General features: G+C 38.2%; 1 protein-coding gene across 12 annotated transcripts in view; it reads right to left on the bottom strand.

Moving 5' to 3' along the window:
- Positions 1-15,003, bottom strand: part of ANK3 (ankyrin 3) — a 591,977-nt gene that overhangs the window by 61,154 nt on the left and 515,820 nt on the right. For all 12 annotated transcript variants that reach the window (XM_072971465.1, XM_072971466.1, XM_072971472.1 and 9 more), the window contains 2 exons: positions 11,227-11,451; positions 8,344-8,498 (listed from right to left, as the gene is read on the bottom strand). In XM_072971465.1, the coding sequence (XP_072827566.1) occupies positions 8,344-8,498; positions 11,227-11,451 (380 nt within the window). The remainder of the gene's footprint in view (positions 1-8,343; positions 8,499-11,226; positions 11,452-15,003) is intronic.

Genomic DNA, 15,003 nt, shown 5'->3' with positions numbered 1-15,003 from the left:
GCAAGATCATAGTAGACTCCCACCCTGCACCTGTCCTTAAAAATTCAGAACCCACATTATTAAAAACAGGAGAACAGGATCCCATGAAAAACAACTCAAAGATGTTTCAATATGAGAAGAGGAGCTTATGGGGCAACAATAACTATCTGTTAGTTCTAAGTGGTTTATTTTGAAAAGGATATACTAAACTCCTTCCCAGCTGTAGAATTAAAGGAGATAAGAGCATAAAGAAGTTAAGAGCTTCTTACCTTTCAGGGTGATTCATAATGCCTAGACTATGAAAGGACCCTGGACTCTCTGGTTTTAATCTGTCACTAGCAGATTAAACTAACTGTTTAAAGGGTTTAACTGTTTAGTGTTAGATAACACTAACTGTTATCATTTCAATTTCATTGTTTTTAAAAGAAAATTTCACCAATCACAGAAAATTAAGTATCAGATAAATTGGGGGAAATGAAGGAAACAAGAGATACGTCTGTAATACTTAACTCTGGCTGTAGAATATGCAGAACAATAGAGCACTTGTAATATATTCACTGAAATATTTCAGAAAAGTAGACATTCATTTCTTTGGAATTAAAGTTCAGCTCCAACTGAATATACAACTTTCTTAACAAACCCACCCATTATTTTATAGGAAAAAATACCCTCAAATGATATAACTTGACCCTTCTTCCTCAAACACAGTAGGAACCTTTTCAATTTTTATTTTGAAATAATCAGATTTATGGGAAGTTGCAAAGACAGTACAGAAAGGTCCCGTGCACCTCTACAATGTTAGTCATTTAACTCACATCCTTCCTGAATTTTGGCATCTGCTACACATCTGTCTGGATCAGCATTATACGTCTTTAACTATCCAGAGTAACATTTTACCCTTAACTACCTTCTTTGTTACTCAGATTTGCACAAGTAATTGAGTGCTAATGATGCAGAATGTCTGGAAACAATGATACACCTGTTTGTTTTTCCCTCCAGTTTTAGCACTTCATACGATTTCTGACAGTCATTTAAAGTTATTTTCAGAAAACGAATTTGTCATCATTACGTGCCCTTATCCTGCCCCTAGACCTCCTCTCCCCATTTGGTTGTTTAGAAAGTCCCTTTAGAAAGTCGTTTTCTCTCTTGGGTACGGGTCACCGAATTACTGAGGAAATGTCACCACCCAGAGTGATGCATATGCCTGAATACAAATCATTCATTCTTCACTCAGTCAACAAATTACGATGAAGTAGCAACACTGCTAAGAGCTGTTATATGTACTCAGCATAATGACTGTCGCCAGTCAGAGCCAGTCCCTGCCCTCATGGACTTTACAGTCCACCAAGGAAGACAGCAAAGTTCAAAGTTTCTTGTTACTGAAGAAGACAGGCCAGGTGTGGGGGATATACTTCCCAGGTGGCTCTAACTTAGGTTGGGGTTTAGGGAAGGCTTCCGGGGAGGAGAGAAGTGAGGGAGGGCACAGTTAGCCATGCTGCAGAAATCATTCTAAGGTTTCCTCCATCACTGCAGAAGCCTTGTATTCTTTGCATCTGCTTCTCCATGTTTTTTTCCCCCTCAAGGGGTGGACAAATGTTCGTCCACATTTGCTTTCTTTTCCACTTGTGCAAGTAAAAAGGTACAGCTTTCAGGCAATTAGCCCCCTTACATAACTTTTTTCAACCCCTTGTTACCATTGTTACTATACCCATCCCAGAAACCATTAATATAATCCTATCTTTAAAGGCAGGGTTGTACATAACATCTTCAAGCCAAACACCGTAAATCAGGACCCCAGCATGTGCAGCAAACACTCAAGTGCACTGAGCTCCAAGGGGCCTGACCTGCGGGGTCCAGCACGTTGGCCTCTATCCCCTGGACACAGAAGGTGATGGAGCCAACGCCCACTCTCTCATACTGCCTCCCTGCCCTGGGAGGGCCCAGAGCCCCGCTCGGACACGTGGGACAGGATGTCTGACATTGTTTTTTGACCCACTAATACTTCATCTAACTGCTAGCAAATCCAGACACATAGAAATATATAAAATCTGGCATTATTAATGCTCATGTGCTTTGGTCCCATTTTCATAAGTGGAGGGAACTGTCCCGATACAGTTACACACATGGTGGGCATTGTTCAACTGATTTAAAATAACAGTTTTATGGCAATGGACGAAAGCAAATTAGTATTTTGTTATGGCTTAATTAATAGTGTTTGGTTTTCTTTTTCTTTTTTAAAAAAAATATCCCAGCCACAATCCTGATTTGGTTAAGTTGAATTTTTCAAAATTCTTAATAGATTTCTCCAACAGATGGTGCTGTGTACAACAGAAAGCTACATAGTTCACTTTTCAGTGCTCAGCTGCTTCTACAATCTAACTTGACACTTTAAGATTACTGTTCGGTCTCATGGCTGATAAATTAAAAACAAGATCAACTGAAGAGAATCCAAGTAGCAATTTTTAACTGAGACGTGTTTCTAAAATATTATTGATATAGCTAGAAAATAAAGTATGGACATTTTATTTTGTTATATAACATTGTAAGTGTCAATTTTCCTTTCCTGCTTCAATTTACAATAAAATAATATACGTAGTTATTTTATCTAAAATGTATTATCTTAAAATCTCATTTGCTTTCATCTGAATGTTAGGCAATGATAATAAGGGAGAAAGTATTTCCCCAGCACTGTAATGTTTGGAGAACTGCAGCAACATTTTGTTCCAATATAGTGACTGGGACTTTAAACTCATAGCAAAATTCTTATCTCCTCAAAGCATGCCTGTGATACTGAGGTGACAATGATTTTGACTTTTAAAACCTACTGGATTTTAGACCTAATATATGTAAAACAAAATCTACACACCACCCAGAGGAGGGCTGTCTAAGAGAAATATAATGCAAGCCACATAGGTAACTAAAAATGTTCATATGGTCACAGTAAAAAATAAAAAAGGAACCAGTAAAATTATTTTTAACAATATGTTTTAGTTAGCCCAGTATATCCAATGTTACCATTTCAATACATAACCAATGTAAGAATTATGAATGAGATATATATGGGGGAGGGGTACTAAATCTTCGGATGTCTGGTGTGTTTTACTTACATCTGCAGCACATCTCCATCTGTCCCAGCCTCATTTCAAGGGTTCTGCAGCCACACGTAGCCAGGGGCTACTGTACTGGGCAGCACAGGACCGGAGCTTTCCTCAAGCTCTTCAGGTTTTGAGACCTCTAAGGAGGAAGGATTCTTCTACCAGTCAGTCCTACTCCCAGGTCCAGCATAACCACGAAACTACAAAACCTCCTTTGAGGTCTCACTTTGAAGGCACAATTTTAAACATGTTTCATTGAACTTTGTGAGCTTAACTAAAGTAAGGTTTTAACTGAATCTACAAAGTGGATTCAATTTGGTGCAGAGGAAAGCTGATGTTTCTGCAGGGAGCAGAATGAGTATTTTTTGTTCTTTGATATCTTTTTCTCTCCTGAGAAAACACGAATTAACAAGTGCTCGAACAAGATCTATGTCTGCTGCCAAAGAGAAAAGTTACTCCTGCCACGTGATCCCTCAGTGGTAACAGCAGGCTCTTCACACCCAGACCAAATGTCCTCTGTGTCATTCTAGCCTCTTCTTTCAATAGAGCTTTGCTCACACACCTGCTTCATTAGCATAAGCTCTGATGCCTTTGTCTCTTGAGCTTGCTAGGGACATAAATAACTCTTGATTCCACCTTATTCTGCAATGATAATTTTTCCCTGAACACATACCACATCCTTTTAAGCCATCAGCAACTAGGGCTGTACCTTGATTAATAATGGAAAATTTAAATAGCAGCTGACATTTAAGCAGCCTTTTGTTCCCTACAAAGCACTTTCACAGGCATCCTTCATTTGAGAAGATACAGAGGCAAGGGAGTACTGCAGAAAAACAGCTAGATTTGGAGTCGAAGTCCAGATTTTGGGACTACAGATCTACCTATTGACTATTTCCTGACTGGTGGTGATGGAGTAACCGTCTTCAGTCCTCCCATGATTTGGAAAAGGGCACTCACTTGGGGTGGACAGCCCTGTAGGTATATGGCTCGGCAACTAGATAGTGGCTTTGAAAAAATTCCATCCAAGTGCCCCTTTGTTCTGGTGGCCAGTGTCAGAGCAGATGAAGAGGCAAGATTTCTGCCCCCAGTTGCTCTCCTGCCCAACTGTGTGTGGCAGCCATGTCTATGACTTTGAGTGGTTCTCACGTCAGGTGTCATGCTAAGAACTTTACCTGTATTAACTCGTCTGTTCCCCGTTAGTTCTGAGTTTAGAGAGACCGAGGGCTTTGTTAGGGTCACACAGCTAGTAAGTGGTGGAGCCGTGACAGGAACTCCAGTCCTGACATCCACAGATCACAGTCCTGACAACCACGCTACAATGGGCAAATGATCGCCTCCCTAGATTTGTCTTTCCCTGGAGTTGCAATTTGTGCACGCAGAAGGGTTTGACGAGTTTTAAAATACTACTGGAACCACAGTCTAATCTCTGAAATTGTGTTGTTTAGTAAAAATTAGTGATCAAAATACTAAGATGATTTTTAAATACTTGGGTTTTATATATGTATGTATATGCGTGACTGAAACATTGTGCTGTACACCAGAAATTGACACACTGTAACTGTCTGTACTTCAACTTAAAAAATTAAAAATAAATAAATAAATATTTGGATTTTAAGATTTTCAGAGACAAGGGTGTACCAGGAATAGTTACAAAAGTAGAATTATCGGTTCCAGTAACATGCAGAATTCGTTTATGGAAAAGAGGGTTAATATGAGACATTTAATATGCCAGGTATTGTCAAGGGTCACTTGCCATAGATGACAGGTAAAGCTTAATTGTTACGAGCTGGGGAAATTAATAAGTTAAATAAAATAATAGTAGAATGATTTATTTCTATTTCTCTTTCAGGAAGTCTTGAGTGGTCTGGTCACTGGCTTATTTTATGTACCATTTTTCCCCCATTTTTTTAAACTGTAATGTAGTCAGTTTACAATGCTGTGTCAATTCCTGGTGTGCAGCATAATGTTTCAGCCATACATCTTTTTATGTACTATTTTTATCTTGGTAATTAACAACTATCCAGGGGGACAGAGTGGAGAGGGTAGAACATAATGTGAACCCTCCTAAACCATCACTCATGCTCCTCTTCCTACAAGAATACAGAGGGCCTGGGCCTTGAAGGAAAAAGAAGGTCGGCTTTTTTAGAGACAGATCGATTTTTGTTTTTGCCTGTCTGTTTTTAGAGGGGGAATGTTCCAAGAGGAATGGAGGTTCTCTGGGGACAAGAGAAGAGCAGTGGTAAGTGGAACTTGAGCTGGTATGAAATCTGATTAATCGAGCTTCAGTTATAAAATGTGACGATCAGTTCCTTCATTATTATCTTTAAATTTAATACATGAAGAAAACCACTGTGCCTTGAAAATTAAGTCCTCTTTTTTTGCTGGAGTGACCTCCAGTGCTTGATTCTTTGAACTTGGAAGTATTTACATTTCCTTTTAATTGTCTAAAATGGAACCAAAATTTACCTGGTCTTTAAACATGTAGCAAAGAAACTCTAGCCACTATTGCCAAGGTAGCACGTAGAATCCAGGACAGAGGGCTGTATCATCATGTCTTTAAAACACCTGACAGATGCCCTTAGTATGGCAGTGTTTGGGGCATCATTTGTCTAAGCAAAGATATGACAGATTCCTGTTTGGAAACTAGTTTATGAAAAATAAAACAAAGACACACCAGTATAAAAACATGGAAGGCCATTCCATAAACAAACCTTAAAACTAAAAAAAAAAAATCTGCTTGTGCCTGATAGGACATGCTATAATCTATACTGAAAAATGAAGAATATGTTATTAGAACCTACAGTGTTTACGTTAGAACTGCAGTGTCCAATGAGGGAGCCACTGGCCACATGTGGCTATTTGAAATTAAACAAAGTTAAAAACTGCCTTCACCAGTCACATTTTAAGTATTCAAGAGTCACACGTGACTACTGATTACTGTTGAGCAGCACAGGCAGGGAATACTGTCATCATCACAGCAAGTTCTACTGCACAACATTCTCTTAGAATATTCAATTTTCTTCCTAAAATATTGTCACTTTCTCAGAACATTCCTCAAAGTGAATGCTCCTCTTTAATTTTTTTCCCCTGGAGATTAATATTAATGAAGTGTCGGGTAGAGGAAAGGGACCGGTGAGAACTTCCCTCCACCTGCCCACCCCAAGGTAGCCACACATTACAGTGAGGTTCCCCCTCCTGCCCCCTCTCCAGGGATGGCTGTGTCTCAGTCAGCACTATGCCTGCTACTGGTGATTCAAAGGTGATCAGACATGTACTTTGCCCTCAGCAGCTGACAATCTCAATGCAGCTATCAGCTGAAAAAAATCCTTGTGTGGAAGATGCTACATTTTAAAAATTAGTAATCTAAGATATCATTTAAGACTGGATACATGAAAATATTTATATACTTCATTTTCCGTAAAACAAACAAAACAAAACCAGCTACCCTCTATGGAAAACTGATTTATCTTATTCTCTCCATTTTTTAATCCTGAATCACCGATATTATTTTATTCTTTTCAAAGTGCTAATTCAATTCAGTCTCTTAGGATTTATTCTTCTTAAACCTTTTGATTGTGTTTTCTTGTAAATTTTCTTATAAAAGAATGACAATATTTTATGCTTTAAAATACATGAAGGTAATAAAAATTGGAAATCTTAATTACCATTGCATGTTTCCATCCATCAGACATCATTTGAAGTTGTTGATGGTAATGCAAGTATCAGTGTTATGTATAAACATTTAATGTCCACTCATTACACGTGTAACATTTAAAATGACTATTCTGATCTTTAAACCTAGAGGTTTATAGGAATTTTCTTCTTTAGGTTTATTCTCCACAGGACACACATTTCTAAAGTAAGTGGGATATGGTTAAATTCTTTGAAAACAGGTAGAACTAGATTTCAACCCTGGTGCTGCTACTTAGTCGGGGTAAACCCAGATAAGTTACTTGACTTGTTTGAACTTCAGTTCCCTCATCTATAAAGTGGGATTAAAACAATATACTTTGCAGTACTACGCTTTCATGCAAAATTTTCATATATAATGGCATTTATCAGTGCCTCACGAATGCTATGCACTCAACAATGATGAGTTTCCCCCCACCCTGCTGTAAAGACATCTTTAAATTCTTGGCTGGCTGTGATTAACTGTATCTTATACAAAACCTTTGACATGACAATTTTTTCTGTAGAATGAATATAATAGTGACAATATTTATCAAGGGCTTAGTGTGTGACAAGGGCTGTATTTCCAAAGTGCTTCACCTAATTTTTTTCTTTTTTTTATCAACAGCAACCCCATGAAGTGAGGAAGGTAATCTCCATTTTACAGACGTAACAGAGGCTCTCAGAGATCAAAGAACTTGCCCATGGTCGTCCCTCCAACACCCCCATGAGTCTGTCAGCCTCCTTTGTCCACACTTCGCAGCCAGGAGAGACCACGCTGGCTGCATTCCAAAAACCAGTGAATTAAATGCTAAGAGAGTGACTATATAAAAGAAAGCTGATATACAAAACAACTGCTGGATCTGAAGTGATTAGGAAGTCAGAACAAAGATTAGCTTTCTTTTATGGTGAGCTTGCTCTCTACTTTTTTTTTTTTTTACATTTTTAAAGGAAAACACTGCATCAGGGACCTACTCTCAAAATAAGTCTATTCCTTAGGTCTCCTCAGAAAAACTGCTGTGATTCTAAGGGTCAGACAGCCTGAAGGGGCGTGTGAGAAAGCGACATGCTCGCTACCTCCTGTCGGACAAGGTCAAAGAAGATGACGTGGGAAGCACCACACACTCCAGTAATGAGCCTGGACCTTATGTTGTAAAACTGATTATTGCCCAAGAGAAATTAAAAATCCATGAAGAACACTGAGAGAAGACTACGATGAAAGAGAGTCTGGAAATAATAATTTCAAGAAGAAAAAGTGAACGTATTCTTTTAAAAACGCTCCACGTGCTTCTCATAACTTCCATCATTATTTCACCCCTCCTTCCACATTTTCAACTTAGAAAACTCTCTTAAGTTTTGAAAAGATTGATATATTTGATTAAATCTATGATCAGAAGGTTGGCATCTTCTAATGAGTATTAGGTTAAATGGGACTTCACGCCTCAGACACAGAAACAGAAACACAACCAGAAGTGCTGAGCAGCCTGATTCCTAGTTTAAAACACAAACGTGTGAAATTCAAGCACCGTTTCCTTTCGTCTAGCCATCCTTCGCTTTCTGCCTGCAGATGTTTATAGAAACAGGGAGCCAACACACTTACCTTCATCCATGCCATTAAGTAATTCGGTTAAATCTTCATTTTTACTGTCAAACTGATGCTCCTTCCATGTTTCACCATTTTCACTTCGAAGAACAATGAGTTCTCTCTCTTTTCCTCTCATAGACCCAAAGTGAGGGATTTCCACTATGACAGGGCTGGAAAAAAACCCCACATTATTTTCGTATCAAATGAAACACACTGATAGTATCATAACTCATAAAAATGTTTCATTAACAGTATTCATTTGAAAATCAGAGGTGCCACTAAGGTTGGGAATGATTTCAAAGCTGCAGAATCATTTGCTAATTAAATAATATATTTGAAGCCTGAGAACATGCCATCATTCATTCAGTCACAGACAATTCTGGGGGGCCTACCATACGTTAGGCATTTGATTTAATAGGGGTAAAATATTCAGCACACATGAGGAACTGAAAGTTATTAAAATAGACCATAAGAAAGAAAGTTGGTCCATTTTTAAAAACACAATAGGTTTATTATATTATACAAAATGCTCACGATTTAAAAGGACACAGTCATTTCGTTAAAAAAAAATTCCATAAATTTCCTATTTTGAAAGAGTACAATTTTTTCCCCTTAACAATAAAACAATCAATGTAACAATCCACTCCCTCCAACAGCCAGTTTCCATAACTTCCGTGGCCTGCATAGTTAAGATGGTTTCTCTGATTTTCAATTTGTGAAATGTTAGCAGGCAGCTTAATTTCCTAGCTCTAGGAGGACTGCACAGGAATTATTTAAACTCTCTGAGAAAGCATAGTTGGTTTGAAATTGTCATAAACTGATTATTAATTTTTGACAGTGTCCTTTTGCAAAAGAATGTGAAAAAATGGCTGCAAATTGAAGATAGCCAATCAAGCACAGGAATAATTTTGTTAAATTTTAGAGTAGGATAAATACTAAAAAGATGAATGGAAGTAAGCAGACCACAATCACACACAGTTTATGTAGTTGGATTGTGCAGCTTTATTTTATGACATTTAAGTAGACAGTATCATTATTCTCCTACAGAGGTTGTATGTAACCTCACCTCTTAGCCTATGTGTTGATGTCCACATGGTAACAGGATTACATAGGTAAGAGCTTAAAAAGGGATAGTGGTTGTAATGATCAAATAATATAAATAAAAACATATTACTATCTGATTTATAACAAAAGCATTCACTTAAAATGGGATGATAAATATGATCATTTTACTTTTAGCAAAATAATTGTAATTAATTCAAATTAAGGGTTTGAAATTTTTTATAATGCTTTTATTTTTCAATGAATAAAAACAAAACCAATGATTTCTAATAGTGTTAATAATTTCAAGGGTTATTAAGATGTTTACCATCGTTTTTAACCACACTTGGAGGTGAGAAAAAAATTTTTTTTTTAGAACTGGATACAATCTTTGCAGGTTAATGTATCAGATACTGTCACTGAAGATACTTAAGGAATGTGGCTTTGTGTAGGACATTCAACGATATTGGAGAGAAGAAATGAACAAGGGTCTTGGACCAAGGAGAAAGCCAAGCATAGCTTTTCATAACATGTTTCTTCATGCAGATTGCCAAGGCAAACACACCAGACAGACAGACAGACAAGCAGACAGACTGCAAATACCAACACATTTCAGCTTAAACAGAGCAAAACAAAACAACTGAATAACTTCAGTAGAACGTTCTACCTGTTGCCTATTTGGTTTTCATTAAATGTCTTGTATTTCCAACATTTTTGCAAAATCAGTTTACTTACTGATGACTTTTCCTTCTCCAAGCCCATAAAGATAACTTAGTATGCATAAGTACTTTAAAAAAAAAGTAACTGCACACACATACATATATATATACATATATATATATATATATATATATATATACACACACATATATCATTTATAGCAAATGTTGATTCAAAGCCTACAATTACCTTCTCTTACACTGGGTTAAAATTAGACTGTCAGCCTGTCTTAAAAACTATCCTACTCAGTCGAAACACTTCAAATCAAAGAAAGGTTTACAACAGCACGAAGTCATGAAGCGGAATGCTCGCAGTGAAGTCCACATGCTTGAGAAGCACAAGAGAGTCGCGGTGCTACATTAAGTCAAGCCACTATGATTTTTTTTTTTTCTTTCAGTGACACACATCAACTGAAAGCATTAAAAACTGAAAAGAAAATTCAGACAAGAAGAAGACCATGGGTGTGACAGAAAAAAATCGAAAATGGAAAAAGAATTGTAGACATTCTGTATCTTGTCTATAAAGATCCTACCCAATAAATTTTGTTCCTTGAGGCCCAAGCTGCAGGATTCGGCTAACCAAGCTCTCACCCTCATTTACAGGGGGAGGATTGGTAGGAAGATGCAGTTTACTGAATAGCATCCATGCAGCAGGAAGAGAAACAAGAAGGGGAAACTGTGAACAAACTGTCAGTCACGACAGAGCCTGCCTGATTCACACCCAAGTGCCACCTCAGAAAATAAATTCATTTTTCCCTCTTGTCAAATACCATGTCACAATGGGCTGTTTCCAGAAAAATTATCTTTAAAAAGACATGCACCCAAAGATGCCATTATTCAGTGTGATACAGATAAGAGTGGTGCCTTGACTTTTACGGGGCCGCTGGGGTTCCGTGCGCTCACTGAGCGGAGAACATGCTTCTCGGTTAGTAAAAGCTTTGACCAGCAAACGGAGTTAAGGAAGTATCAGTCTACCAGCTTGTCACAGGATTACACAGCTCTGTGACCACTATACGAACGTGGTACTCAATCGAAATGGTGCAACTAAACAGATTTAATAACCACTTGAGTTAACAAGGGTAAAGAAAGTCAAAGATGTGGTATGAGGGCCAAGATTAAAATTGACAAAACAACTTACCCTAAAAATTGTGCCCCTGCAGGACCCATTTCTACCAGCCTACTGGCTAATCCCTCTCCTTCCACCATGGGGGGTGGGTTGGCCAGTTTATGTCTCTTTACCAAACGGCAGGTGATGCGGGTGGGGGCTGTACACTTGCGTGGAGGAATGATGATTCTCATCCCGTGGTGCCGGCTTCCTCTCATGGAACCACCTCGTGCATCCACCATAAAGCTAACCAGAAACCTGCAGGCAGAAGATCAGAGGCCCGATAAGGGAGAGAAATAAACCATCCTCACCGGCGGGCTTGCAATTAAATGTTCAGGTTTAAAGTGACAGACGATGTAGCTATCATTTCCTCTCTTTAAGAAAACACTGGAAGTAAATACAGTGGAGTCACATCGAACATGGATTTCACTTGTGAACTGAGCAGAAAGTGAAACACGACAACTTATTTTTGGGGGAAACGTGACCTTCTAACAGAAGCCAACTGCTTTGTCAGAGGCTCAAATTGAAGGAATAGTAAATGTTTCAAAGTTGGAATAAAAATTGGCTATTAAAGGACTGTCATGAATTTAAAAACAAAAACCAAAAAGCAAATGCGGTCTCTGTGAGTGGTTTAAGATCCATTCAAGGGTCATTTTAACTTTGAATGGTTTTAGCCATATGCTGACTATGGAATCTCTCTCTCCGGTAAGTCAGATGCAACTCCACAGTATGTCTTCACAAGTACAACTCATAAAATGAATGATATTTAATCAGACCAACATTCTATGTTTTACTATCACAAAGCGGAAAGCAAGAATAAAAAGCAGAAGATGACTAAAGTTTTACTATGACAATTTTGATGGAAAGGGATTTCATTTTTTCAGTGTAAGTTTGGCTTTAAAATTGTTTAAAATCACCTACATTGAGTATCTGTACAGCAATATAAAAATGGTAACAGACTTTTTAGAAAATACCTCTAAAGTTATAATTCTGTCACTGGCTGTTGTATTAAAGCTAGTGAGGAAAACTGATTTGCCGGCATGTAGCTATGAAAATGTGAAGAATGAGTTGTGGCATATTTGGGTAGTATCTTGATTCCTATCACGCGGGCATGGGAAAAAGACCCCCACGACTGCTCTCGGCATCTTCACGGTTTTATAAAGCACCCGGGCGAACATAAACCAGTGAGCCCAAAGCATGGAGGAGGGCAAGTCAGGCGGGAACAGAAACACGTATTTTTGCGTTCTAATTTTCACATGTGAAAAAATACGCTTCTTAGCGGAACAGCACCAGATGTTGATAATCAGAAAGTTGTCTGAATACCTACAGTACTGGGCGGGGGCGGGGCGGGGGGCGGTAATCCCATCCATCAAAATCCTCTACCGCGTACTCACCTCAGACACTGTCCTAACATCCTCCAAACGATGTTAGGCCTTGCTCAGAGGTCCTAGCTGGAGACCCTTTCCTCAAGAGTGATGCCTCTCGACCTTGGAAGCGTAACCTCTTCAACAAAGCACACTGACCCACCATCCCCGCGGAGGGGGGCAAGAGCAGGGGAGTCATTTTTCAGCCTCTCGGATTTTCAGAACCAACTCTGGTCATCAAGTGAGGCAGAATCACCTTTACACCCTTTGCTCATTTTGGATTTAGCCATTTTTCTCTGGGTTCCTTAATGGTTTTCATACGTGTTTTTTTATATCATTATACCTACTTTGAGAGACTGGAGCCACCAGATATTCAAAGTACGAGGGCAAGACCTCAAACCTCTCAAAAACAAAACAAAATAAAACACACTCCTCCCCAGTTAAAGACAAAGGTGCCTGCTCACTTGTACCAGTGTCTGCGTGAGTTGCCTCCAGTGATAAATGGTACAAGGCTCAGGTGAAACTGCTCGGGGAGCCTCCGTTTTCTTAGACACACACGTATTTAACAGCTCCTCTTCTCAGTCGTGAAGACAGCATGGCAATATTATAAAGAAGCCCAAGACAAAAATCTGATCTTTCCCAGCTTCTAGTAGTTAAAATCAACTCGTGGTTGGGACCAATAGTAACAGAATGAATTAAAAATGATTCAAGATAAACTCTGGGTTTGAAAATTCAGTTGTATGAGTACAAACACTGGCATGTTTACACTGAGAGGGCAGTGTTTGCCCTGGCAACAAACAGCGGAGTCTCACTAATACAGAAAATAATCCAGATCAGGTTTGTCCTGTTCACGGCTTGACCTGCAGAGCTGAGCACAGTTCCCACACATAATAAGTACATGATAAATGTAGACCGAATAAACCAATGAACAAAACCATTTTGTTAAGTGTGCCGAGAAACTGCCTAGGTCAGACTTGGTTACTAATACGGGGAAAAAAAAAAAGGGAAAAATATATACAAATAAACAAACCACTTGTAGCTGAGCAGTCTGAAGGTAATGTAAGGTTACCAGTGTCGATATAAAAATACCCCAGCTACAAGAATATCAGAACCAAAAGGAAAAAAAAAAAACATGGCTTAGAAGATTTTAATGACAAATTGGAAGAATCTCTTCCCCTGAGTTCTGCATAGCACCCAGTGCATAGTTGGTGCTCATTGGTGATTATTTATTGTTCTAAGGTTTTCAACTTTATAGAATCAAAAGACTAAGAAAAGATGGGAGTAGATGTTACGCAGGATATGGGTCCTATTATTTAATAACATTATGACATATAGTGACGGGTTTTCCAAACTCATCCCATACATGTTCTATGCAAAATAAAATTTCATGCAATATAACTCACAGGAACAAATTAAAAGGTGATATTTCATCATATTCATTGTATCGTATTACTATTTAAATGAAAGCAGGAATTCTACAAATGATCCTAAAACTAACACATGAATGTTTCTAGTTTTAGGAAGGGTGGGATGACAAATGCTGATATATACAGACATTGACACGATCTAACTGTGGGAAAAATGCACATAAATTAAAAATACAAAAAAGGGATGGTTCACATAAAGGACACAGTCATCACCTTGAATCATACTGAGGAAGTGGAGAAGAATAGCTGCAAAATAATTTAGAAAAGCAAATGGGAAAAATTAATGTAAGATAATTAGAAGCAAGCAACAGAAAATGTCAATGATCAGCAAAGGAAAAATAAAAACCATCAGAAAATGAAACCAAAGCATTTGGCATTTGTGGGACAACTTGGAAAAATATTTACCTTAAATAGCTACATATAAGCTACTCCACAGACTTGGCATTAGTGAACTATTTCCAAGTGTATACCAACTGTATATTAGCCTTTTCAAAGCAGCCCAAACTAGTTGCCATTACTTTTGCTTCCCTCCAAAAGTCTACTGTCTGCCATGAATTCAAGGGGAAGGAGAGATAAGTTGCATATTCAAATACTTCACTGTCTCCAGTGCAGGGGAAAGCTCATTGCTGATTTTATTATCCTATGCGCCCTCAAGTCCTCGATTTATTAAATTAAACCCTAGTACTTCTCTTTCCTATGTAGAGTACAAAGTGATTTTTGTAACATGGTGGCAATTCACCAAGCTTGGGTCGAAGAACTCTTCAATACGTCTGCCCACCGAATGAATGCATCCTGAGTGTTTTATATTTTTCTTCTTAATAATTAAAAGTTTTTCTAATTGAATTAAAGAAATGCAATGTTAATGACTTAAAGGCCACCATGTAGTTTATAGTTTATAAAGCACTTTCATGTAAATTATTTTTATTTAAATGACACTGCAGTGATTTGTTTTTCAGAATTGTGGTGTTACAAGCCACAACTGTGCAAGAATACTTTAAAGAACCTGCAGCATTACTCTG

This window comes from Vicugna pacos, chromosome 11 (assembly GCF_048564905.1).
Source record: "Vicugna pacos chromosome 11, VicPac4, whole genome shotgun sequence".
Classification (NCBI taxonomy): Eukaryota; Metazoa; Chordata; class Mammalia; order Artiodactyla; family Camelidae; genus Vicugna; species Vicugna pacos.
The sequence above is the reverse complement of the archived record's forward strand: the minus strand, read 5'-3'. Positions and strand labels throughout refer to the sequence as shown.